At 48.3% G+C, this 26,274-nt stretch overlaps 4 protein-coding genes across 12 annotated transcripts; 1 reads left to right on the forward strand and 3 right to left on the reverse strand.

The window, feature by feature from the left end:
- Positions 1–1,193: 1,193 nt before the first annotated feature.
- On the reverse strand, positions 1,194–4,640 carry LOC118505043 (putative fatty acyl-CoA reductase CG5065). Its single transcript, XM_036040298.1, has 6 exons — positions 3,952–4,640; positions 3,567–3,872; positions 3,089–3,486; positions 2,068–2,313; positions 1,851–1,976; positions 1,194–1,769 (listed from the first exon to the last, which is right to left on the reverse strand). Exons 1-6 carry the CDS (start codon positions 4,201–4,203, stop codon positions 1,490–1,492), a joined length of 1,608 nt encoding a protein of 535 aa, XP_035896191.1. The 5' UTR covers positions 4,204–4,640; the 3' UTR covers positions 1,194–1,489.
- Positions 4,641–7,155: 2,515 nt separating this feature from the next.
- On the reverse strand, positions 7,156–7,857 carry LOC118505050 (28S ribosomal protein S18c, mitochondrial). Its single transcript, XM_036040327.1, has 2 exons — positions 7,697–7,857; positions 7,156–7,625 (listed from the first exon to the last, which is right to left on the reverse strand). Exons 1-2 carry the CDS (start codon positions 7,734–7,736, stop codon positions 7,228–7,230), a joined length of 438 nt encoding a protein of 145 aa, XP_035896220.1. The 5' UTR covers positions 7,737–7,857; the 3' UTR covers positions 7,156–7,227.
- A 319-nt stretch (positions 7,858–8,176) lies between these two features.
- On the forward strand, positions 8,177–17,687 carry LOC118505009. Its single transcript, XM_036040201.1, has 6 exons — positions 8,177–8,467; positions 9,223–9,340; positions 13,588–15,755; positions 15,850–16,230; positions 16,297–16,724; positions 16,802–17,687. Exons 1-6 carry the CDS (start codon positions 8,422–8,424, stop codon positions 16,853–16,855), a joined length of 3,195 nt encoding a protein of 1,064 aa, XP_035896094.1. The 5' UTR covers positions 8,177–8,421; the 3' UTR covers positions 16,856–17,687.
- A 1,862-nt stretch (positions 17,688–19,549) lies between these two features.
- LOC118505059 (transcription factor btd) lies at positions 19,550–25,921 on the reverse strand. Of its 9 annotated transcripts, XM_036040373.1 has the most exons (6): positions 25,184–25,749; positions 23,980–24,149; positions 21,454–22,094; positions 20,868–21,346; positions 20,274–20,626; positions 19,550–20,072 (listed from the first exon to the last, which is right to left on the reverse strand). In XM_036040373.1, exons 2-6 carry the CDS (start codon positions 24,010–24,012, stop codon positions 20,067–20,069), a joined length of 1,512 nt encoding a protein of 503 aa, XP_035896266.1. In that variant the 5' UTR covers positions 24,013–24,149; positions 25,184–25,749; the 3' UTR covers positions 19,550–20,066. The 9 variants fall into 9 exon arrangements, with proteins under 9 accessions (XP_035896266.1, XP_035896242.1, XP_035896258.1 ...); XM_036040349.1 differs by lacking the exon at positions 25,184–25,749 and adding an exon at positions 25,787–25,921 and having other exon boundaries at positions 19,550–20,626; XM_036040365.1 differs by having other exon boundaries at positions 19,550–20,626; positions 25,512–25,747.
- Between the last annotated feature and the right edge of the window lie 353 nt (positions 25,922–26,274).

Below are 26,274 nucleotides of genomic sequence, written 5' to 3' on the forward strand. Positions count from 1 at the left end.
CTACCTGTATTTTCTTGATTTCACACTCATCCTTATATATGGGGCATTCTTTGTCAAGCGTGCCATGAGCATCTCCACACTCTGCGCACTTTGCTAGGTTTTCACACTTTTCGTGGAATGGTTGGCTACATTTCGCACATTTTTTCTCTCTATAGCAGACTTTTTTTGTGTGCCCAATGCGCATACAATTCATACAACGAGTGGGTTTGGGAATGTATAATTCCACTCTTTCAGTAAAGTATCCGATATCGATCTTCCTGGGCAACACTGTGCTGTTGAAGGTGAGTATTGCCGACCTTGTATTTACTATTTTACCAACAGCATTTTTCCTCTTCATAATTTCCACCTTGGTAACTTTCTGGTCCTTTAAACCATCCAGGAGTTCTTCCTCGGTTAGAAACAAACATGCATCACACCTAACAATGCCCTTTGTGAGGTTAAGCGATTCGTGCTCGTATACTTTTACGTTCAACGTGCCGCCCGGGTGATTGAGGTTAAGTTTTGACAGCTTTCTGGCGTCGCTTCTGTTCTTCATCTTCATGAGGATTTTGCCATCCCTCAGCAGCGTCGTTTGTACCGGTTTGCCATTAATGGCAGTCTCGACTGACTTTCGGAATAGAAACGGGTTAAATGTTGCTAACGTTTTCCCCTCTGTGATACTCTCTACCACCATAAATATTTCTTCGTTGTCACACATTTCTTCCAATGCTACTTTCTCCCCTCTCATCTTCCTTTTCCTCTTCCCCATCACTCTATGATCCTCCCCGAGGATCTCATAATATGACCCGGGGGAGCCTCCCCCAGGGTCCACCACCCCCATCCTTAATTACTTATCCTATCCGTATGTCCTTAGCTCGTTTGTCCAAAATCAAGGCGGTTGCTTTTAAATCAATAGCTTTTTGCTTTTTTGTGAATTTAAGGAACTGTCACTTCAGAACGTGCGGGCCACTTGTTCACTTGTCAGAGGTTCACAGTCGAATGCCCAATAGAGTATGAATATTAAAGTGTTTTCAGTCCATACAAGAACTGTCTCGATGTTTACAACAATAAGCGATTTCGATATGACACACGAACTGAGCACGGGCAAGTCAAGCAGGCTTGGACAAGACCTCCGAAGGTTTGTAGAACCAAAGGAAGAAGCAAAATAGTTCGGATTACCAAGATTTTATTTTACCACAACAGAAACGGCACAATTGTTTGTTAAGCTACATTTTGTTTCCAGTACCATTCGAAACCCATTTTATTTCCAAAAAACGAACAAAAAAAGGCAAAAGAGTGGCACCTTTTTCACTAACCATTACTAATTAAATTTCTGGTCACTAGGGGGAATCGTTTTTCTTAACACATAAGCTAACACACCATTTACTTTACTGACCACAGCACCCGGCATAGATAATTAAACACCCTACGCTTTTTTTCTTCCTCTCTTCCCAATGCAAACCGTGTCTTAGCAGATGCTGCTAAAACGTAAGGCCTTTACCTCTGGCATTCATTTACAGTCGGCAGCTAAGGTGTACGACGGTTTGTACGAAATCACGTACAGTATCATGCCGAGCATGTCAAACTGTATGAGAATGATGTACAGGAAGACGGCCACAATGATGGTTTTGCAAATTTTGTCCAGCAACTTCATCCGCTTGAGATGCGTGAGCGCACGCGGAATATTCTCGTCCTTCTCCTTGAGCAGGTACCGGCGCGCCCCGAGTATGCAGTTACGGAAGTACAGCGTTACATCGAACTCGATGAAATCCCGATAGTAAAAGTCTTTGCTGTAAATACAAAACGGGCGGGGGAAGAGTCATTAACAACATTTTCAAGTCGCTAGCAAAGCACAAGGAAAGATACAATACTTGTCCTCCGGTTTGATTTCCGACGCTAGCTTTATAAAGTTGCCATTTTTAAAGTCCCAGTTGTTCAGTATGAAGTACTCCAGTGCGACGTTGGCCGTGTAGATTTTCCGCTGCAGTTTTGCCAAGCTGTAGCGAGAGATAGAAAGATGGAAAGGGAGGCGTCGTGTTTAGTAGCAGCTTTTTTTTCCCAAGACTCATCTAATAGCCGTCTACTTACAATGGCTTTTGGCCCATCAGACGGAATATTCCATCAATTAAAATGGCGGGCAATATATGGTACAGCAGTACACGTATCAGGTTGTGAATACGAATTTGTGTAATACCACCGCCAGGGGCCCAAATACACTTGTCCAGCGGTATCTCGTCGGATAAGGTGCGTCCCATCTCTACGATCTGTGACATGGTCGAGTTTCTCAGGTTCGAGATACAGCAGTTGTATATCGGCAGGTCTTGCTTGGTGGTACTGTGGAATGCAATTAGGCAATTAATGGTTAAAAATTTAAAGCAACTGTAGGAGCCCAAAAAAACAGACATCGTTCAACCTGTACATGATTCTTGTTGGAACGCGTCCAAAAGGCGACCCATCAAAAAGCTGCCTGTCTAGCCGCTTGACCAGTCTGACCCTTGGTTTGATAGGGCATCAAGCTGAATTTAATGTATTTTGTTGCACTATCGTTTGTGCACGAGTAACTCTGATGTCCAACGTGTGATTTGATATCGCAAACCAATACGTTAAAAAAATTAAGGAACTATTGAATAGCAGACATGTCCAACCAGGAAATCGAACGATGGAATTAGTATAACGAACTTTAAAATTTATGCAGCAAATCACATAACCTTATAGACGCCGCGGCTCGATAACCGGCCAGATTTCTATCTACTATCTAACCTTGATATTACGCATTTCAAGGGCAGCCTCGCTTTGGTCGGAGATGATTGGAGGAAACATTAAAAATTCGCACTGTTCAGCTCGATGATGGTGGGGATTTTTAAGCCGACTGTTAACAAAACTTCTAGTCTCGCTCACACCGTGTTAATTGATTCCCCCCCGTCGGGTGGATGTTTTACTCATCCGTCGTACGATTCTCACCCTAACCTTCACAATGTAAGGTAATAACTGCGCTTACACAATGGATAGTGCAACTGTAGCAGTGAAGGTAAGGTTGAGACTAATGCATCAATGAAGATGCATCGATTCATCGCAGCTAATTGCACCTACACGGGCACGCGAAACTCACCTGTGCACAGGTTCGGTGCCACGCTTCCAGGCGGCAACGATCATCGCCTTGATGCACACATCGACCGGCGTAAAGTCGGCTATGTTGTTGGGATCGCAGTACATGGTACGACATATGCCAATGCCGCAGCCAACCAGCAACCCAACCGGCCCATTGAAGTTATCCATCCACCCCGGTATGGGGTCCTTCATCGACGAGATGACAATCGACGGCCGGAACAGTATCATCGGCAGCCGCTCCTTGTGCTCGTTGACGATCTGCTCCGCAAGACTCTTGGTGAACACGTACGTGTTCGGCAGGAAACCCATATACTTCGGCGCGAGCACATCGAGCGTCTGCTCGTCGAACGTTTCCGCAATGCGTATCGTGTCACGCCAGTCAGCGTACGCTGGATAGACCTAGTGGAGATGTTTGGAAGGGAAGGATACACACATCTTACACACCTCCGGTGTTTGATAGCGAGCGAGCAGGTTCATACCTCTTCTTCAATCACGTAACGGTCTGGATTCGAGTACGTGGAAGACACGTGCATTAGCACCCGAAGCGATGGCAACTTTTCAGCGAACTGGACCAGCTCACGTGTGCCGCGCGTGTTCAGCAGTATGGCCGTCTTGAGCGGATCATCAAACCGTACGCTAGCAGCCACGTGAAAGATAACCGATACGTTGCGCATCTTCTCGATATCATCCTGGGAGAGGCCAAGCCCTAGCAGCGAAACATCACCCTGCACCGGGACCATCTTGTTCAACAGTTCCGGTTGCTCCGCACGCAGTTTGTCGAACAACTGAACCGAAATATTCATATTTCAAAATCAATTTAAAACCTTTTAAAAAACCCTTCCAAAGGGTTAGCATTGTACAAACCGGCAGCTGTTGCATCTCCTGGATACGTTCGTGGACAGTTTTCTGTTTTTTCTCGCGAATCAGAACGTAGATATTGTTGAGCTCGGAACAGGACCGCAACAGCTTCTCGATTAGAACCTTCCCCATGAAGCCCGTACCACCGGTGACAAAGATGTCCCGGCCGGTAAAGAACTCCGCAATGGTAGGTTTGCTCGGGTCATAGTTCTGCTCCATCGGGAGCAACCCGATCGGATGATTGGAGAACGTGTGCATGGTGGTGCAAAGTTCGATCTCAGGTAAAAAGAACAATTCGCTATGCTTCTGTCACCAAAATCCGCCTTAAAACTTGATTGCTGATGTTGTGTAATCGTTGTATTGCTAGTGACTCTTTACTCAAAAACAAAAACTGCGTACGGACACTTCTGGAGAACAAAAACTGATCAACATCTACACTGTTTACGGAGTTCCTCCACGACGTCTACCGACAGCAACACCCCGCGTGGGTAGTCTCAAACCACTAGATACGGTGCGCAGTACGCACGAGCTCGAAGCGACGAGCAACCGGTAGGGTGGATACGATCACACTGAATGAAACGTTCGCACGATACCGGACCTCGGCGAGTCGGCGGCGCGCTCCAGCAATGACGACGGCAACGATCGCGATGATGATGACCGACGGAAAAAGGGGGAACCCAAACTCTAGCCCGTTACACTTAGCGCGAACCACTAAAACAAACAAATGCAAACTTCTCAAAGCCAGCTTCTACTTCAAGGCTTTCACGGTACAATGAAAACTGGTTCGTCTAAGGTTATTTCCACAAGGCAAGAACTAGTAGTAGCAGATCGCATCATACGCAGGTTTTTTTTGTTGTACTCATAATTAAAACTTCCCCATCCGGAGAGCGGGTGTTGTCGTTCCAGTCCAACACATATCAAATCAAAGTAAAAGACAAATATGACTAAACCAACCCCGGGGACGGAACCATCTGCCAGCAGTAGAACTTCAAAATCCCATTTGAAGAATGCTCAGGCCAAGATCGGCAAAGCATATAGGAAGACGATAACGCATCCTTGTGTCCTGAGTCTGGACATTTGCGGCTGAACATCTAATACCATGATGACCGAACCAAGGGTAGATTCGTATAAAGTTCTTCTGTCGCTAAGGTCAGACCAAAGAGATTAGCACCTCCAGTTGTGGAGATTCGTGTGAGTAAGGTCACCAAAGTTATGGCCATTTTGCGTCCAGCCTGTAGGTCTCTTAGTCAAGGTGTAAAATGAAAGGAGACAACGACAAAGATTAGGACAAAAAAGAACTAAGAGACTTCAGAGATTGTCGCACAAGAAATTGACCAGAATTTGCGTGTAGCACAAAAACGGATTGCGCCGTATTGGTTATATCGCGCGCGCACCATTGAATCAATATACATAATTTGGAGAAGGCAAAACAACAACAACCATCCCCCCCCCCCCCCCCCCCCCAAAAAAAAAGGGGTAGATTACTAATTCTTCCGCATATTTTATCCGTCGCTGGAAGAATCACACACCATGAGGCGGCTGGCTACGCACCAGTGAATATTCATCTCCTCACCCTTAATCAGAATTCGGCTTCGGGAGTTAATAAAACTCAAAACCGGTTAAACTACATTTTACCTTTTAGCATAAGCACCTTACACGGATGGACCGATGTTAGTTTCGGTCACCCTTTCCACCAGCCGGAAGACTGTCTGACTGCGCGGTGATATCAGGTGATCAGACACAGAGAAATATAGGTTTCTAGATTTTCGCCAGATATTCGGCTGGCCTAGGTCAATGACATGTGGAGGTTCCATAAAAGGCTGACATTTATATAAATAAACTTATATTTAGTATAAATTTGAGATCTACCAATAAGCCGACCTCCAACGTACCCCACAGCATATACGATGGGCATACCGTACGGACATTGGCAGCTTGGCAGAGCTAGAGCTGAGGTTGACAATTTTTTTCGCTAAACGTTGGGATAGTCAAGAATTCCTTAAACATTTCCTTCTAACGGAACTTTTTAATATGCCAAATGTAAAACCGGTTTGATGCGGCTGGCTAACGGAAGTTGCTGAAGCTCAATATTCTGACTTCATTAACTTATGTTTATACCCAAAAGCTGCCAACCGTTCGAGGTGCTGATGTTGAAACCGGGCGAGGAGGAAAGCTTTTTTTTAAAAAAAGGGAACCAAAGCTATCTTGTTATGTCGAACTGACGTTGCAGCGGTTCGAAAATTGTGGTAGCTTCTGCAACCTCTTCCACTGGGTCATATATGCGCACCTCAAAAATATTGAATGCATTTGAATTCGTTATTTTCGGGTCTTCGAAGCTAGCACCGCAACTGCCTAGATTGGTGACAAGAATTTTTTTTTGAATCGCTTTATGAGCTGGGGTGGTAAAAAGGTGACTCTGGGTGTGTGGTTTTGTTCGGCCTTAGCTTTTTTTAAAATGCTGGTACTTGTACATGTGTGATTTGGATGGTGAGGATCTCGAACAATCTCTCCGACCTGGTGACGAAGTCCAAGCGTGAGAGCTAAGCGTAAAGGACGTGGACTATTTTCTGCATCTGATTCACCATGGAGCTCTGAGATGGAGTTTCCGAGATGCGGACAACAACAGACTCGATAACATCAAGTACAAGTTGAGCTTTTCTGGACACTTTTTGAGAACGACTTACATGCGCTACAACTTCGCGTCCACATGTCCTTCTAAATCTTTCGAAATGTGAACGCAACCAGACAAGATAAAATCAAGAGCACGTTGACTGGAGCAATCCACAAGAGATTTGGGTTCTCTAGACGATCGATTGGTGCTATATGGATTCCTAAAAAATGGACACTTTTTGAGCACGACCTTCAGACATTATTCTAAATCTTCCAGAAGTTGTCCTTGTAACGAGAGATAGGCTTTGGATAAAGAGAACGATCGGCCTCGAACTCTAAAAATGGACGAGTGGACTTGATTCAGGCATATTGTAAAGATTGAGCATTGAATCGAATCACCCATAGGTCGAGATTTTTCCCCCCTGGAGGATCGTTGTTAGGCCGGTGGTATCCGTTGCATCACCCTTAATATTATGTTAGTATAAACGATGTATTATCAGACCCTTATGTGTGTGTGTGTGCTGCAAACAGGAGAACCGTTTCTTTCAGGCTGCCAGCAAAACCTGGACGATACGCACCACATGGATCATACTTGAGGGGTGAGATAGGTTAACTAGTTTAACATAGATTGTTTATTAAAGATCCTACCTTACGGATGTGTGTGTGCAATGCTTAATATTTGTGCGGGCGAATAGCTTTCTCCGGGTCGAACAGTTTCGGGTCGTTCAGGAACTCGACCGCCTTATGATACGTCGGCATCAAACCCGCATTCTGTGCTTTAATAATTTCCCGCTCGACCTGCTCGTGCCGGTTTTGGCACAGACCGGTAATGTGCCGTCCGTACACGCGGCCCGTGTACGGGCTCTGGAACTGTGACAGCAGCTGCACGTTTTTGTAGTCGGGATTGATACCGTGCTTGCACAGCACGCACTGTATCTTTTCCTTCGCGAACGGGTTTTCCTTTAGCTCGATCGGTGCATTGCTATCGATGGTGGTGGTGTAGTTTCGTGGATGCGGTAAGCAGATGGCCGCTGGAGCAAAAGCATCTTTGTTTATGTAACCTAAGATAACTATCGAACAGGGCATTATTTACACTGGAAGGATGGAAGCGATTTGTTGACCCTAACCATACGCCACTTACCTCTAGCGACGGAAAATCTAGTTCGTATGCTGGACAGCATGTTTGCAGCTATGTAAAGGTAGTTTAATTCCGGCTCGTATATTATGAAAATATTGCTCTTCGCTGGCGATTCGCCGTGAAGCGCTGTTTTCGTTTGACGTTCATGCTGTCAAACTACCACAGTGACAGGTTTGACGTTTGGCGATAGAAATGGCACACAGCTATAAGGTCGGATCAAATCGAACCGATGCTATAGTGAGTAATGAAATTAAATGAACCACTTTTATTGTAAATTTTCAAGTGAAAATGTACCTTTCTTATTGATCTGTTTTAAGTAACAATAGAAAAATATTTTAATCACGATTTGGTGCCCTATAAACACACCCACAGCGCCGTAAACACACAACTGTCAGTTTGAAGCATTTAAATAATGGCTGAGCAACGGTATGCTTGACTCGATACGTTGTTTTCCCTACAGCGTAAACTTCTTGGGAGCTTGGGCATTGAATGCTGCGTCAAAGGTGATTGTGCATACACACGGTGCAGACGCGTTGTGTGGTTTGGTGAAGTTGTGTTTTCGTTGTGAGTCATACCCAAATCATTGGCCATTGTTTGTTGTACGCGGTTTTTGGAACAATTGTGTTAGCTTTTTTTTTGGTTGGTTTGGTTCTAAAGTTAAGTGTATTGAGTGTTACGAGCCTGAAGCCAGCTGCTGCATTGTGAACTTGTAGCAGGAAGTATCCGTGATGATGAAATCACGCCTGCTCGGGCTGGTTGGCATTTTGCTGCTGGGTATGTATAATCTATGTTTAATGAAAATGGTGCACAAGATTCGCTGCAAACACGTCCGGGGTATCGTACAGGAACCAAAGTCGAGCCGCTGTAATGGGGCAAGGGCGTTGGTATGTGCGTATGTATGCCGTACGTCTTTCGTAATCATAAATGGCGTCTTGGCGAATTGCAATCGGTTTTCACAAACATTTGTAACTTTTCCCCTGCTTGGTTTGCTGTCCTGCTCGCTCACCACAACGGCTGGAATATGCTGACACACAGTAAAGCCATTGCACTATCGCAGCAGTATCGATAACTTGCTAGCGAGTCAAAACAAAGAGACGGGCGACGCGAGCAAAAGTCTCAAGATGGTTGCCTCAGCCAGCCAGCGAGCGAGCCGATATTTGTTTCCGTTGCTTCTATTCTAAGTTCCCAAAACAATCCTTTCCCATTTAGTAAGTCGCTATTTTTTCCATGCAAAAAAACAAACAATGATTCATCCAGGTGTGTTGGCTTTGTTACAAACATTTTCGTTGGATGGCTTCCAACCACGGCAAGCAAATATGCTGTTGTTTTCATTCCAAAAGACGCATTCCAAAATGCGGTCCTTCGTGTAGGAGGTGTTGAACACCACCTTTCTAGAACAAATATTTCGAACTTTAAATAATAATCCTTGAGTCATGGGCAAATTAACATCTGGCTTTTTGCCTTTTCTTTGTTTTCTTCCCCCCCTCTCTCCACATATGGCCTGCCTGTTTTGTGCAATCAACTGTTAGCCCTAACCGCTGTAAGCAGCTCACCGGTCAAACAAACAAGCAACCCATCAAACAACAAGCGGCTGTTGGGAGCGAAAGAATGCACCTGGGGACCATCGTACTGGTGTTCTGATATCAGGTAAGTGTCCTGGACTGGCCGTATGCTTTATATGTTAAATGCTGTAGGTACATGAAGTCCAATATTCGGGGTAGGGTGTTCAAAATGCGGCTTCTGGCCGTATTTAATAGCGGTATTGGGATAGGATCGATACATATAAATACATTCATACGGCAGGACCGGTTGAATCTAATCCGGGCAGTTCGCCGGAAGCAAGTACTGACTATCCAAGTCCAAAATTCGGGATAGGGTCCTCAAAATGCGGGTTTCAGCTATGTTCATAGCATAGGGGCGATCTGTGGAGGTCTTTCACACAGCAGTACCAGACATGTCGAATCCTCCCATCCGGATTGTTCCCGTGTGTCATTGATTGACTATCCGGCTACATGGTATCAATAAGTCTAGTAAGCCATTATATTTCCTGCATGACCCCAAGATATTGCAGATCATCAAACAGTCAAGAAGAAAAGTATTCCGATGCGGGTTCTCTGAGCAGAAATTCATAACCAGACTGAACTGCCGGTTCAGATGGAACCAGACCACACTCTACTCGACGAACCCAGAGAATAACATCAACAGTCTCTACCACCACCACACCAACCACACAGCCAATAGCATCCTTATTCAGCGTGTTACGGATAAGGTGCTAAGTGATAAGCAATCAGGGAGGAAAAAAAATCAGTTGCGTTGCGGAGGGGTTTCTTTGTTATGATTTTACGGGCTTCGGACACTTGTGTCCTCAATTCCTTTTTTTTCGCGCTGCGTCCCTGCACGCCAATGAAGGAAATGATGATGATGATGACGCATTCGTGTGGATGGCTTCCATTGGCGACTCTTTTACCGACGAGGGACGAGGGTTATCGGTACAGCTGACGGAGGTTAAAACAGAATCTTCGCCGGCGTCGAAATAAGCTGCATGAAATGTAAAGAATCTATAGTAGAACACGAATGCACCGGATTCGGATCACCCACACACACAAACACCCTAGGAGCTTGTTGATTCGTTAGGTCTTTGTTGTCCTTAAAATATTTATACCCTCAACGGGTTGCAATCAGTGCAACAAGACCGTGCACTTTTTTTTGTTCCTCTTTCCGTCGTGGCAATGGAGAGTCATCAGCAAAAATGATCAGAAGCCTAGCTTCGGATGTGGAGGAAGCTGCAATCTTGCTCACTCATCCTAGACAACGCATACACATTCCGTCATGATCAGAGGGAAAGAATATTGATGCAAACTTTGAATTATTCGTCGCCACTATCTCTTATCGTGTTCCGATTCCGCGTAACAATCTACTGGGTCATCGGTGTTACTGAGCTACTTTTGATGATGCCGTTCTACGGATTGCCGTTCTACGCAATGCCCACAAGTTGTATCCGTTTCCAAATATGAATTGGATTATTTTAAATGTTACATAAATATAGGCCACGTTGCGCAAACGTTGCATATCGGCAATAGGAAACACTATGAAGGATAGATTTGTTGCCAAGGTCGGGGTAAGAGCGCACAGTAAATGATAAAAAAAAACGCGAAACAATGCTGCAACAGGCGTGCACCGCGTACTAACAATTTCATTTTGCTAATTCAATTACGAAGGATTCTCTCTGGCTCTGTTGTGGTCAACTGCAGCGTAAATCAACCTCTCGAAGGGGGGGGGGGGTTTCCATTGTGTAAGGCGGTTCATATACCGCCAGCCGAACGATGCGTAATGCAGTCAACTCGCATTTTAATAGCGCAAATACGTAATTCTTGGGGATTATGTGTAGAGTGCGAGCCAAAAATTTTTGTTATTGAGCCACCAGCCGAAAGGAATGCGACGAAAAAAAAACAAGGTTCGTTATTTCGTTGTTTGAAGTTGCTGATATGTACGTACCGAACGTACAAGCATCTGGTTAAGAGTATTTTTAGCATGTACAAAAACAAAATTTACATTTGGCTGGACTTTGTTTTGAAACCACGTACCCTTTAGCCGCTTGGAGGGTCGTTATCGGTCGTTAAGAAAGTGTCGTGTGTTCTTTCGAAGAAACGATCAAGCAAAATTGTTCTTATGAATCATTCCAATCGCTCATGTATAGTTGGAGGGGGTATGAGTCATGGCTGTCGGTCATGAAACGTGATGATGCTTTTACAACGTCGCATTTTTTATAGTCTAGCAATCTTCTTCTTTGACACTAGAACCTCGAGAGGTCTCGGCCTGCTATTTCTGGCTTTCTGTGACTTAATTTTACCCGTAGAAAAGTAGTCAGCCCTGCGTACGGGGAGAGGTGGTCTGGATGGGATTTGAACCCCGGAGCCCGGATGGGAAATAACAGCAAGCGACAGTTTTCTTTTGCTACTTCAGTTGTGGTCGGTCAGGTGGCCGCTAGCTGTATAACCGCGGTCGGGCATGATCAAGGATATCGAGTCATTGGACTGGAAATTGGACAGGACTTGATTCCCGGTCCTGCCGTGTGAAGATAGTCTCCGCTTCCGCGTCTACCATCGGAGGACTGCTCCAATGTCTACAGGAAGTAAGTCCAGTAAGCTATCGTAAGACCGACATGACCTATCAGAGGTAGGCAAGCCAAGAAGCAACGGCTTAGGCAATCAAAGTCCTTGTTGATGGGGAACGATCCGGATACGTTTCAATAACTTGCCAGGATAGGATACTTGGAAGAGATAATTTTAAATTGGGTCTGATAGAGTGAACCTGAAGTCTGATAGAGTGAAGTGAACATTCCTGCCAATAAACGAATTCATGTTCCCATTTGGTTCTACCTCCTCGAGAGGAGATCTTGACTAACTCTTGACTGTATTCTCAGGCTGTATTTTTAAAGGATTCAAGTTGTGCATCAGTATAAAACGATGAGATATTTGAGTCTGAGATATGATGAGTTGATACCTTCGTCTTGATCAAACTTGCGATTTCTAGTGTCAGATGGGTGGGGGGGAGGCGTATGATGATCATCAATGCGTTTCCAGCAACGTGCTGCTCGTGGGAACATCTACTACAATCCAGCTTCACGTGTTAAGGGGATTGTTTTATTGTTTGAAGAGTGCATGCTGGATAATGAGATAACTAGATATTAGATGAGTGTGGTCCATCGTTCCTTATTGTACGCATTTGATATTGGTGTGTCAAATGTTCTGGTCTCTATTCGGTCCAAAGTGAGTTGAGAGGAGGTGTCGGAATAGCGATTTCACGGTTGGACATCTTGAAAAAAAATTTGACGTTTACTTGACTGAAATGTAAACAAGCTGCGGTCAAGCATTCTTTGTTGGTCAAGCAAGCGATCTCTAGCATACATTGATGAAGCTCGATCTGCTGTGCTCTTGATGCATTTTTGCTTGCAGATCGGCAAAAAAGTGGAACGATCCTATATCTCCGATCAACCAATTGTTCGGGGATGCAAGCTGGCTCCGCCTGTGACGCCGATACAGTCAAAGCTGCCGTGTCCGTATAGGCGCGGAATTGTTACCACCTCAAACAGTAATAAATATAATACAGAATCACCTCAGATAGCACTGACTCACTACAATATGTGGTCAAGTAAACGTCAAACTGGTGCTGGTCTTCTACTTCTTTCCATGTGTCAAAACGGGCTTTTTACGACACCTTCTCTCAACTCACTTTGATTCGGTCTATCAGCTCCCCGTATGTGAGAGATAAGAAATAGGATCCTGATGAGAGAAATCCAAACCTCCTGAGGTTTTGTGGTGCGTCAAAGAAGAAGCAGTCAACTCATAACGACCTCTAACCTAAGGTCATGCCTGCCATTTCTGGCTTACTAGACTTAATGATACCACGTAGTTGGATAGTCAGTCCTCACTACCGGGGGAACGGTCCTGGATTCGAAACCCCGGTCCTGCCGTATCCGGGCCAAAAGCAGCCAACTTCTTCTTCTTCTTCCTTGCCACTCCAACCTCGAGAGGTCTCGGCCTGCTATTTCTGCCTTTCTGTGACTTGATTTTACCCGTAATAAAGTAGTCAGCCCTGCGTATGGGGAGGCGGTCTTCGATGGGATTTGAACCCCCGGGTCCTGTCGAGTGAAGACCGGCGCTGCTGTCGCCTCGGCCACCGGACCGACCCCAAACGCAGCCAACTACATATATGAATTTATTCAATGTCGTTGTATCTTCAAGATCAGTTGTTATGCAAAATAGGATTTACATTTCATGACGACAAATAAATGTGATTAATGAAAAAAAAAGTGTTTAATTGTGTTCCAATTCTATCAATATCTATGTTTGCACCAACGGGATAATGCAAATGTTTGTCTTTCCCTCCCCCAGGAACGCCAAATCCTGTGGCGCCGTATCGCACTGCATCCAAACCGTGTGGGAGAAGCAACATTATCCGGTGGATAATGATGAGATCTGCAACATCTGTCTGGACATGGTAAAGCAGGCCCGGGATCAGTTGGAAAGCAACGAAACGCAGGCGGACCTGAAAGCCGTGTTCGAGGGTTCGTGCAAGCTGATCCCGGTGAAGGTCGTGAAGAAGGAGTGCTGCAAGCTGGCCGATGATTTCATACCCGAGCTGGTGGAGGCACTCGCGTCCCAGATGAACCCGAACGTGGTGTGCAGCGTGGCCGGTCTGTGCAACAATGCCGCCATCGACAAGCTGTTGGCCGAGATGCCGGCCACCAAGCCGCAGAAGGACGTGGAGGACGATGAGGAGTCGAGCGAGCGGCTGGACGGGGCGCCGGACGGCAGCAGCACGTTCAGCTGCGAGCAGTGCAACACGATTGCGGGTCAGATCGAGCGTCGCTTCCGGGAGACCGATCGGGACAGCGTGCTGGAAGGGTTCCTGCGTGTGTGCGGCGAAATGTCCTCGTACTCGGACGCTTGCTCGAGCCTGGTGCTCACCTACTTTGGCGATGTGTACGCGCATCTGAATCGCAACCTGAAGGCGGATGCGGTGTGCCATCTGACTGGGGTGTGCGCTGCAAACTTCCACCAGCATGACGATAAGCAGATCGAGGTACGGCCGATGGGCGGTGTTGGCGTGCTGCCGGTAATGGTTGGCGGTGGTGACGATGTGCCGTGCAAGCTGTGCGAGCAGCTGGTCGATCATCTGCGTGACGTGCTGATCGCCAACACGACCGAACTGGAATTTAAGCAGGTGCTGCAGGGGCTTTGCAAGCAGACCAAGAGCTTTGCGGACGAATGTAACAACCTGGTGGAGCAGTACTATCGCGAAATCTACGAAACGCTCGTGCACAACCTGAACAGTAACGATGCGTGCTTCATGATTGGCGTCTGCCCGAAGGGACTGACGATGGGCAATGGGCCGATTATGCCACTGCTGCCAATCGCGGTAGCAGCGCAGCACGAGCGCACCGTGGCCACGCGACCGAACCGTCGCCCGCTGCTCGGCGAGAACGAACCGTTGCTGTCCGCGTCCGAGGTGCAGCAGGCACAGCTGCCGATCGATCGCATTATGGGCGCACCGAGCCGACTGAACCTGGTCGAGAACGGCCGGTTCTGCACGCTGTGCGAATACTTCATGCACTTCGTGCAGGAGGCACTGGCCGAACCGGCGAATGAGGACGAAATTAAGGAGGTGGTCGGTACCACCTGCAACCGGCTGCCGGCCTCGATCCGTGGCCAATGTCACAACTTTGTGGATGTGTATGGCGATGCGGTAATTGCGCTGCTGATTCAATCGATGGATCCGCGCCAAATCTGTCCCACGATGCGCATGTGTCCGGCCGCCCGGGAGGATGTGGAAATTTTTGCCCCCGGCCAGGTGGAGGTAACGGTCGAGGGACGGGCCGGCAACGATAAGCCAACCTGTCCGCTCTGCCTGTTCGCCGTCAGCCAGCTGGAGGAGTCGGTGAAAACCGATCGCTCGAAGGAAAACATCAAGAGCGCACTGAGCAAACTCTGCACGCACCTGTCGCCGAAGCTGCGGCTCGAGTGTAACGATTTCGTCGACACGTACACGGCGGAGCTGGTGGAAATGTTGGCGTCCGACTTTACGCCCCAGGAGATCTGCGTCTTCCTGAAGCTGTGCGTCGACCAGCGCCCGGACCTGAGCCTGCTCGGCATGGAGCTCGATTACGAGAAGCGTACGCCGTGGAGCGAGCGTCCGGCCCCACCCGCCCCGCACCCGTCCATGTCAGGTGATATCGAAACGAACGAAATTCCCGACCTGACCGTTAACGGCCAAATCACGGTGGATCACACGCCGATGGTCAGCAGCCCGGAGTGTCTCGTCTGTCAGGAGATGGTGAAGGAGCTCGAGAAGCGTGTGAAGAACAAGAAAAGCAAGGAGCAAATTAAGGAAGCGCTCGAGCACGCGTGCGACCGCTTGCACAAGTACAAGACCAAGTGCGAAAAGTACATCGAGCAGCACAGTGACCAGATCGTCGATCTGGTGTTGAAGCAACTGTCGCCGAAAGAGATTTGCAACACGCTCGGATTCTGTCTGCCGGCCAAGGACTTTACCGATGAGCGTGAGTATCCTCCGATGGTATCGTACATGCGGTGAGTGAGTGTGTTTCCTTCATGTTTTCTCCCTCTTTTCCGATTCCCGGTACGCATGTACAGTGGACGTTGATGAGGCACTGCTCGATTACGTTGTGGAACCGGCCATCATGGAACCAGCCGCCAAGCAGGTGCTCGTCTCACCGTCCGCTACCGGCGCCGGTGATGCAGAGACCAACCAACCACCACAGTGTGCGATCTGCGAGTTCGTGATGGTGAAGCTGGAGTCGGAGCTGGCCAACAAGAAAACGCGTGACGAGATTGAGACCGCTGTGCGCAGTGTGTGTGACAAGATGCCCAGCACCATCACCAAGCAGTGCGACAAGCTGATCGACCAGTACGGCGAGTTTATTATCAAGTTTCTGCAAACGTTGCCACCGCAGGCGATCTGCACGCAGCTGGATTTGTGCGAAAAGCAGATGGCGCTGCTGAAGCAATCGGAGCGTAAGTTCGGACGGTGGGGTTAGTGGGTGGAGTTATCTTTGATGCCCTTTTTCGTCTCGATTTTAGTGGAAATTATCGAGTGTGCCGTGTGCCAGGCGACGGTGAAGGAGCTCGACGAGCTGCTGATGAGCGACCAGATGCTGGACCATGTGACGGAGTACGCGGACCGCATCTGTGACGCGCTGCCGGCCAAACACTACACCCAGTGCGACCGGATGCTGGGCGTGTACGGTGTGAGCATGCTGCAGCAGCTGCGCCGTTCGATCCAGCGCGAGCAGGTGTGCGTGAACATCGATAAGTGCAGTACGATGGCGGCCATACTGCTCGCGCTGCCGGAGTATGCTTCCGCCGAGCGTGCGATCGATGATGATGATGATTCGGGCGAGGTGGAGCAGCCCGTCGAGCGGAAGGACGCCGAGCTGGTCGGACTGAACGAGTGCAGCTGGGGACCGGCCTACTGGTGTAAGGATGAAGCCAGTGCCAAACAGTGCAAGGTAAGCGCGCACGCTCGTCGATACGATAGTGTTGTTGCTGTGAAAGATGTTCATTTTCCACCCTTTTTCTCCCTCAGTCCACGAGCTACTGCAAGGAGCGCAAACTTGGTTTCTGGCAGGAAACAGCCTAATACACTATCGTAAGTTTAGCGGGGGTTTTAGGAGAGTACTTTTTTTTAGGTTGGCGTGATGAGCGAACCCTGGACCAAGGGCAGACACGAGAAGCAGGGCATGTGTGCCCGGCCGGTGGTGTGCCGGTGGTGGGGCAACGTTTTTATCTTACTGAATCGAAAACGAAACAAAAAAGAAACATGTAATCGATACCAAGAAGTGCTACTTTTTTTTTAGAAACTAAGACAATGGAAATTGAAGCAAGCGAAGGAATGTTGTCGAGAAGGAGATGTGTAGGGTATATGAGTTGGCTGTAGGGTTGAGGGTTGAGGGTTGAGCAGTGAAAGACAAGATAGCGCGTATCAAAATCTTACCTTTGCGTAACTGGTTACGTTGTTGTATCGCTCAAACGATATTGCAACAACTGTACGAGAACCACGTGCATAAGGGCAAACAAATCAGGCTGTTAAGACAATGGAGGATGATCGAGATATATATGTATAGCCATAGCATTGTGTTTTTTTTTCTCTTTCCTATATGGAAAGACAGATTTCGAGAGCGAAAAGGAGCGAACAAATGTTCAAAAAGTTTGGAAATTTTCCGTTTATCAGCGTTGGTACATTGCAACCATAATTTCTAACAGCAACAATATATACACGTGTGTATGTGTGCGCGGTTTCTTTTTTCTTGTTGCCACGAACATTCATCGTCTGGGTGAGTGTGAGTGTGTAACGGAAATAGCCCGTGCCGATGCAACTAATCATTTTCAAAAGGCTAACTAATTGATATTATTCCTGGGTTTTCTATGTTTTCTAAATGCAATAAACTGAAACTGTTATACTAAACGGAAAACCGCCATTTGTCCCTTCTTCTTCTTTTACACTACAACCTCGAGAGGGTTCGGCCGGCAATTCCTGGCTTTCTGTGACCCGTAGAAAAGTAGTCAGCACTACGTACGGGGGGAGGCGGTCTGGGTGGGATTTGAACCCCGGCGCCACTGTCGCCTCGGCCACTAGACCGCCCCAAGGCTCCCTATATAGGTAAGAATTCTAGTTACATACAGACTATTATCAAAGTATGTGGGGACGGTCCGGTAGCTTCAATCCGGCAGCGCCTTCGTCTGCCAATCGATTATCTCAGGCTGTTCTGGCGGACACGCATCAACGCCATCACTCCACCTCTATTCGTGTGGACGGGCTAAAAGGACTTTACGGGCTGGGTCGTCCGGTGTCATTCTCATGACGTGACCAGCCCACCGATTCGCTGCACGATGGTGAGATCATCCTAAAGCTCGTCATTGTAGCGGCACCGCCACTGTCCTTCCACACATACGAGGCCAAAGGCTCACGGCCTCTTGCTACGGGTAAATTCAAGTTACAGAAAGCCTCTCGAGGTTGTAATGGTAAGGTGGAATAAAATTACAGTCCCGCCTTCAAACGCCTCACTCCGACCGAGTTGAGGAGTCGCCACATACAGATGAATGGGTCAACCTAAGCGACCTGGCTGGCACGCATAGACCCCCTGGCTGGACTATGGTACCCTTGTCCTATTCCAGACACCAGGTCCTATAGTCCAGACTACGATCCCAGCAGCGTAGGGCGAAGCGAGTCTGATCGAGGAAGGCCACCACATCATGTTCGCAAATTCCACTAGCGATCGACCCGGGGAGTAGTATAACGGCCTGTGGTATAAATGTTTGTAACCAGTCCAAGCCAAGTACAGGTTCTTCGAAAGACAGCCTCGCATCGATGAACACGCCTAAATCCTTAACGCAGTTCTTTCTCGGTGGGAGACTTCTCCGTTTCCTTCGTAGCTGAAGCAAGTAGGAGCTCGTGATCGGCTAAAGGTGATGGTGACGCATTGCTCGTAGCAAAGACTCGGTGAGGCTTGCAGGAGCAGATCCCATTCTGTGGCGTACGGATTTCATGGAACAGGAAGTTATCATCCGGGAGCACCATCGACAGGTCGTTGATTGTGGAGGACGAACAGCAACGGGCCAAGATTACTACCCTGAGGAGCACCGGAGCAGGCACGGAACAATCTTGAGATGCAGGAGCCAAGTCTTACTGCGCAGGAACGGTCGATCAGGTACGACAGCAGCCATATAAGCCTAGTCCATCAAGAAGCCTTTGGAGGCAGAAACTTTGGCAACTCTGGAAGTCGTCCAGACAACTTCACCTGTCCTGGACCAAACGTGAGAGCACCCACAACAGCATGATGCTATGACTGACATTCCGGTCTCCATCGCGTGCTCCTCTGAGTGATGGACTCTGTCGAAAAACGGTCAAATTCTTCACTCTATGAGCTGTACGATGATCTCACCATTGTGAAGCGAATTAGACTGGACATGCCAGGCTCCAAAGCCATGTCATTACCATGTGCTGTCCATACTAAGGCAGAGACGGTGTTATGATGGGCTCAGAGAGAGATTAAGATGATGGTGGTCGACCGTCAACAGTTCTCTGCAGCTAGTCGGAAACCCCTCAGAAGCTTCCAATAGTTACGGACAAGATAACATTCTAGTTCTGGAGTTTTCGTAGACTGGAGGACTCTTGATGTGCTACATCTACAAGCGTATTGGTAGTTGGAACCGTGTGTAAAAGATCGGTTAGACCAGAGACTCAAGGATTTCACGATATTCCCCGAGACTCTTGGAGAGTTGGCATTACTGGACGTCATCTTCCGCTTAAATGAACCTTTCAAAAGACACGATGTTTTTTTTTTTAAAATCTACATCCAGTGCGTTTAGTACAATTTATTGCACAACACCCCGCCGCCTATGCTTGCGGTGTGCTATGGTTGTATTGGTAGTACATTTATTTCATTAAAATTCGAAATAGAATGCGAATGTGTTGCCTAGTTAGCTTGCGTAAGTCACCTGCCATATTGGGGTGAGAGCTGTTCGTCTCCACGTAGCCGCCGCCGCGTACCAAGGAACTCCAGAGGATCACGATCGATATGTGTGTGTGTGTGTGTGTGGGAGGGGAGGGGGGGGGGGAGTGTGTACATTATAATCCTCTTTTGGATGGCCATTTTTTAAACCTCTGCCGGGCCACCCCCCTGCTAAGGAAGTGGTGGGTAGCAGCAAAACCGCCGGGCAACGTTAGGCGACTGCCCCCCTTTTGGGAGTGGTAGTGAAATGCTTGAGAGGGCAATCACCTCTTCGTGAGCTGCGTCTCGCTGTAGGCATGGCCGGTGGCTCCAGCGCGTCGCTTGGCGTTCGTCGTATTGTCAATACTTCGCCGGGACGTGGTGATGATGTGACGTTTGCGGGCGCAGGAGGCGGGGATGGGAGGGTGGTTGGTGGTGTAGGTATTGGAAGAGATGAATGATTGACAAAAATAAAACCGGCGATACTACTACGTGGTGGACGTGGACCGGGCAAATGCAAAATTACGTTCCCGGCGGTCGGGTGCAGGGTAGTTGTGGGACGATTACCTCCAGATGGCTTTTGGCGTGTAGCGTCCACTCTTCCCGGGTGCCAAACATCCGGCCGCACAGCTCGCAGGGCCAGGACAGTGTGTGGTGCGATTGCTGCTGTACGCCGATACTGCCCAGCTGCGTTCCGGACTCGGCAGCACCAGTTGTCTGCGAATGCTGGCTGGAAGGAACTTGCTGCTGCTGCTGCTGCTGATGGGATAGCTGAGTATTCAACTGATGCTGTTGCTGATGCTGCTGGTGCTGTGCCGCTATGTTGTTCACGACGGTGGTTAGCGTTTGCGTCGCGAGCGCCTGATGATCGACCAGCATCGGTGGCTTATTGTCTTCGTTTTTGAACTCTTCTTTTTCCCCTAAAATGAAAATAAAAGTTGGAAAATGGATATGCAGGCGGACCGAACCGTTTGTAGGTGGTTGAGATACAGTGTAACAGCAGGTTACATGGTTCGGACAGGGAAGCAGGAGAAAGCAATAGAACTCCGATGGCTTCAAACTGTCCTCCGTAAAGGATCAATCGCCTGTGCCCGGTCCATTCCTTTCTCCCATTCCGCTGTCCGGTTGCTTCCCCCTTTTGCATAAGCCCCAGATTCAAACCTATCGTGAGCGACCGATTCTGGCGCTTTCCGAGCGGCGCAATATTCGTCGGCGTAACGTGCTTAAACTTGTTCATGTGTATCACCAGCTTGTCGCGGCGCGCGAACGCCCGATCGCACACCTCGCACACGTACGGCTTCTCCCCGGTGTGGATGCGCATGTGGATCGTGAGCTTATCCTTCCGGGCCAACCCCTTCCCGCACACCGTACACTCAAACACCGGTTTGGGCGGCGCGGACGGATCCACATTCGAGGCGGCCGCCTTCCCTTTCGCCGCCGCACCACCCTTCACCGGCCGGGACGCACCGGATGCGGCGGCGGCCGCGGCCGCAACTGCCGCCACCGCCGCAGCAGACGATTGCTGCACCTGCTGCAGCGCTTTCAGCCGGGTGGCCGGATGCATCGAGCCACCCTCCGCGTACGGTTCGGTGAACGGGATCAGGTTCGGGCGCGGTATGTTGGGCGGTATTTCCGGTGACCTGGGCACCGTGTGGGCCAACGGGGCGTTGTGGTGCAGGAAACAAGAGGGGAAAAACAGGTGCGTGAGGTTAGATATAATCTAGCAGTATCGGACAGGACGATGTACCAATTCCCCAAACTTTGAAGAACGCGTACTCCACCTTCAAATCCCATCCCGACGTCATCCGGCACGGTGAAGGTGCTGCTGCCGCTGCTGCTGCTGCTGCAACCGCCACCACTACCGCCACCGTTGCCGGTGGCCGTCGTCGCGGTCGCGGCACTGGCCACGGTGCTGGTACCGGTGACGGATGCAACAGACGCAGCAGTGTCATTGCCCGCGTTCGCACCGTGCGAACCGGCATTGATTTGCGGCACCTTTATCGTGCTTGCGTAGTGGCTGACGGTTGGGTTCGGGAGGGCGGAGGGCGAGCTGCCGGGTTGCTGCTGCTGCTGCTGCTGCTGCTGAGATTGATGAGCTAGCTGTCCTTGCTGCATGTACGAATGGCCATCGTGGCTGGTTTTTGTTTTCTTTACAGCACGCGTATAACTATGTTGCTGTTGCTGCTGTTGCTGTTGCTGTTGCTGCTGTTGTTGCTGTTGCTGCTGTTGTTGCTGTTGCTGCTGAAGGTGCTGCTGCTGCAGTTGCTGCTGGTGATGCTGATGCTGCAGCTGCAATGCAGCCTGGGCCATTTGCTGCTGGACGGCCATATGCGCTTCCAGGTAGTTCTTTTGTGCGGGTGTCATTTTGTCAACATTCACTGTTCCATCCTGCCGATAGCGAGTAGAAACAGAACGGATGAATAATTAGTTATATTTGGATGCCAATGGTAGCAATGCAGGAAGGCGGTCGCGGCGGATATGGGAAGAACATGCACCACGGACACGGGAAGAAGCCGCAGCCTGCCCGCATCGCGCTCCTCCGGGTGATGTAACGGAGGCTTCTTACTAATGCAAATGCAGCTCACAGTACACACGGGGCAGCGCTCAGTACGCCAACAGACAGACACAACAGCGTCCCACAGGGACGGCACGCACCGTCACAAAACCAGAACAAAAAAAAAAAAAACGATACAGATTTGTCCTCCGGGGGTTTCGGTCAGGGGTTGGTTTACGCAGCCATGTTCGACATGCCGTAGTCGTGGTTTGCCCCGAATGTAAACTAAAAAGGGTGTTCGCCCAGTCGGGCGAGAGCTGTCAAGAAACCGTCCGTCACACACGTATACACGGCGGTGTGGTACGTATGTTTGCGTGTGCACTTGTGCGTGGTGTCCGTCCGTCCGTGTGGTACGCGCTGCGTCATGGTATAGCCGAAGCTGTTGCTGCCAGCACGCCACTCTCACACACATCCCAGCGGTACCGATGCCCGTTGTCCCGCATTGCCCGATCGATCGTGTTCCGGCGGCAGCCAGAACGAGACAAAAAGCTAAATGTTGCACCCAACATATTCAACCCCTTGGTCGGGGGTGGGTCGGCCAGGGGGGTTGAGTACGCGAAGGGGTGCTGGAGTTGGGCGGAAGGACGGGCATGTTTACAATCCGTTGACGTACGCATTTTTTGTCGGTCTCAACGAAATGTTGTGTATGTATTTTTCGGGGGAATTTATAACGACAACCGATGATGGATTAATGCGACCGCAGCTAACCATATTAACACAGCAAAAAAAAATATTAATTTTAAAATTAATATTGTAAGGCGCATTATAAGGGAAGGTACTTCTGCCCGGAGCACAGACCTACATTAGCCAGATCAAGATGGACGCCATTATTTTTTGTAAACAAACATTCTATGCTGCTGTGTCCCAAAAAATAGTCTTAAAAATTTGTGTGAAATTTGTTTACCAAAAGCATCTAAATTTTGCAATTCCCATAAAAATTCGAACCCACTATACGAAGGAAAACAATGCAGTTTTATGTTTCTTTTCAAGGTCAGTGGTTGTCAAGCGGATGTATGGGGCCGACATTTTTATGAGCATTAAAATTTTAAACGAAACTACCGATAAAGTTGGGACAAAATGTTTGCTTAAGATGAGTTAGAAATTGCAATATTTTGAAGAAAAAAAATTTATAGTCTGTTATGAGGTCCGATAGTCGAGGCAGTACCGATCATTACTCGGCAGAAACGGGTATCGAATCCCGGCCGGGCACGACTGACTCTCCTGGCGCGGGTAAAAAAGCAGTTTGAGCCATCTCGAGGTTGTAGCAGTAGAAAAAATAGTTGAAGTTTCTAAAAAAATCTCCCGCTTCTTCTTTGAAACTACACTACCTTGAAAGGTTTCGGCCCGCCATTTTTGGCTTTCTGTGACTTGGTTGTTCTCGTTGCTAAATAATCACTTCAGCGTACGGAGAGATTGTCTGGATGGCTTCGGCCACTAGATCGCACCAAAAAGGCTCCAGGACCCAGACAAATCGACAGGATCCGGCGGATTCCAGAGTCCGGACAGAGGAAGAGAAGAGAGAAGAGGAATAGAAGAGCGTTTGTTTGATTGTGATGTCGGTCCCTATCCCGGTAAGCAAGACCCACCTACGGCTACAATCAGATCAAGGTTCAGGGTCAGTACTGGCAGATTAAGACCAGGATCTTTCCTAGTTATAATTATAAAAGGAGTAGAAGAAGCCGCTATATAAAATTTTGAAAAATAACATTCAGAACTCACCTGTAGGTTCAAAGCAGCCGTTACGAGACGCATCAAATTCGCAGCACACCTTCGCCAGATTTTCTCCGTTCGTACACGGGCGGGTACGTTAGGCGCAAACGTTTGATTGAGCTGGTCGATCCACTGCGAGCGGGTGTTTTGAGAGGTAGAAAATCTTCGTTGGTGATCTCCTAGTTTTTGTTTTGCGATAGCAAGATGCGAAGTGCGAATAGTTGGATGGTACCGTTTAGTGTGACCAGAGGGTCAGATGTAGCGTGAACAGAGTGAGGAATGAGAAGAGAGATAAGATAGATTTAATTGGAAAGTGTGTGTGTGTGTTTCGTATAAGGAAGCTTATGTCGGCGATTTATTCCTTGCTAATTCCCACTTAAGGTCCAGCGCTATCCAAGCACTATGATCTGCAGTCTACAATCGATTAGGGAGACGACTGGCTAATTGGCAGCTGATACCAATTAAGCCAAGTTAGCCAAAGGAGGGATGCTAATTCTTGCCGAGTTCTAATTCTTGAAGAAGGATGATTTAGCAAGATTTGAAGTGGTTCCATCAGCTTTGTTGTGCTGTTCCGATGGAACCTGGAACTCGGGAAGAGATATTAGTTTAGCAAGGTGGTTGTTGTGAGCGAGTACTTAGAAGAATCTCTGAAGATGACCGGATGCCAACAGTGTTTTGTAAGTTCTCTATTGCTAGGACTAACAACACCGGTCCTGTCAAATCAAACGTTGAAGGTTGGCGATGTTTAGGAAAAGTCTTTAGAATCACAGTTTTATAGCTAAAGCGGATTACAAAGTGCGAGGTCCTCTTAGGGACCTTGTCCCATTGAAGTTACGCTTAGGGTACGTAGCAGTCAAGCATTCCAAACGACTTGAAGGATGTGCCTTGCCTGGATTAAGCGTTTGATGTTGATTGTTGAGTGAAGTACTGTCCACAAAGATATCCCGATACGCCTATTAGTCTGACAGCCATGTCTACACTGTATCGCAAAGTATTTGTAAACATATGCGTCAGTTTTTGCAACCGTTCCTGCTTACTTTTGATTTTCTTCCGAGTGCAAACCTTCCGGCGAACGGCAGTAACGCGGTCAGTATTGCTGCCCGACGAATTTTCCGAGCACGAACACGGGCCGTGTGGTTATGCCGTCGAATGAAAGTAGTTTGAAAAGAGCAGCGCTGAGAGTAACACGGAGAAGACGGCAACATCAACTCACCGCTCAGCTGCCGAGTGGTTTGATCTCGCCTACCATTCGGTGCCGGCTTGTACCAGTTGGCGAAAATGGTGTGAGGTGGTATCGATCGATACCGGACAATACATTGGGTCGCAATGCGAAGTTTTGGTTATCGGGAAAAGTGGGAAAACCTTCGTTTTTTAGTCGCACCAACGATATCGTCCCTTGCCGGAGAAGTCGTACGGGAAATTAAGTTTTTAGCGTAACGCTTTTACGATGCACATATCCACTAATGAGTCTCACGGTTATACGCGTTTCCGAGCAAATGGTATGTGGCTCTGTAGGATGAAACAAATCGAACGCACATTACATTTTCTCACAGTAGCAACGACGACAGTGCACCGATGGACAGTATGCATCCATAGCTCCGAGACACGGATACTTGAGGGTTGATGGCGGATGTTGATGGTACACTGCAACTGGCAGACAGTTGAACACGACAACACAGCACCAAGTCTCTTCTTCACCAACACTGAACCACTAATTCACTGAAAACCCATCCGGATGCGGCAATCCGGTGGTCCGGTCGGCAGGAATCCCGAAACCGTGCCATGACACCGCTCGATGTCGCACCGAGCATCTTACCTTCGAATCATGCGTCCTGCTCAGGTCGAGAGCAATAGTCGGGATGCACTACTGCCTCGGTTGACACGAGCTGGATGGCGTTCTAATTGAATGGTTTTGGTGCGGCTACCGGACTCGAATCACTGGAATATATGTGAGCCTTTCTGTGCAAGAGAGAGAGAGAGAGAGAGTCGGTTGTCCGCTGCACTGTGACTACTGTAGCCACCATCACCGGTGAGAGTGCATGGCGAAGGATATTTGAAATATCCTTTACTGTTTGAGACGAACAATAGCCAACCGAGAGAGAGAGAGAGAGAGAGAGTTGGGGAAATTGTATATGAGAGAAAGCACGGCGCACACTACATCCGCACGCAGTACCTCACTATCCAATGTAAACGAATATCCAGTGAGTTGAGCTAGTTAAAAAAAAAACCGCTACATGAAGCTTACTCCAAACATCTTTATTATTAGGATTCGTATAGGAGAAATTGAGCAATTCTGAGCGAGGA

Source organism: Anopheles stephensi, chromosome X, assembly GCF_013141755.1.
Source record: "Anopheles stephensi strain Indian chromosome X, UCI_ANSTEP_V1.0, whole genome shotgun sequence".
Taxonomy (NCBI): Eukaryota; Metazoa; Arthropoda; class Insecta; order Diptera; family Culicidae; genus Anopheles; species Anopheles stephensi.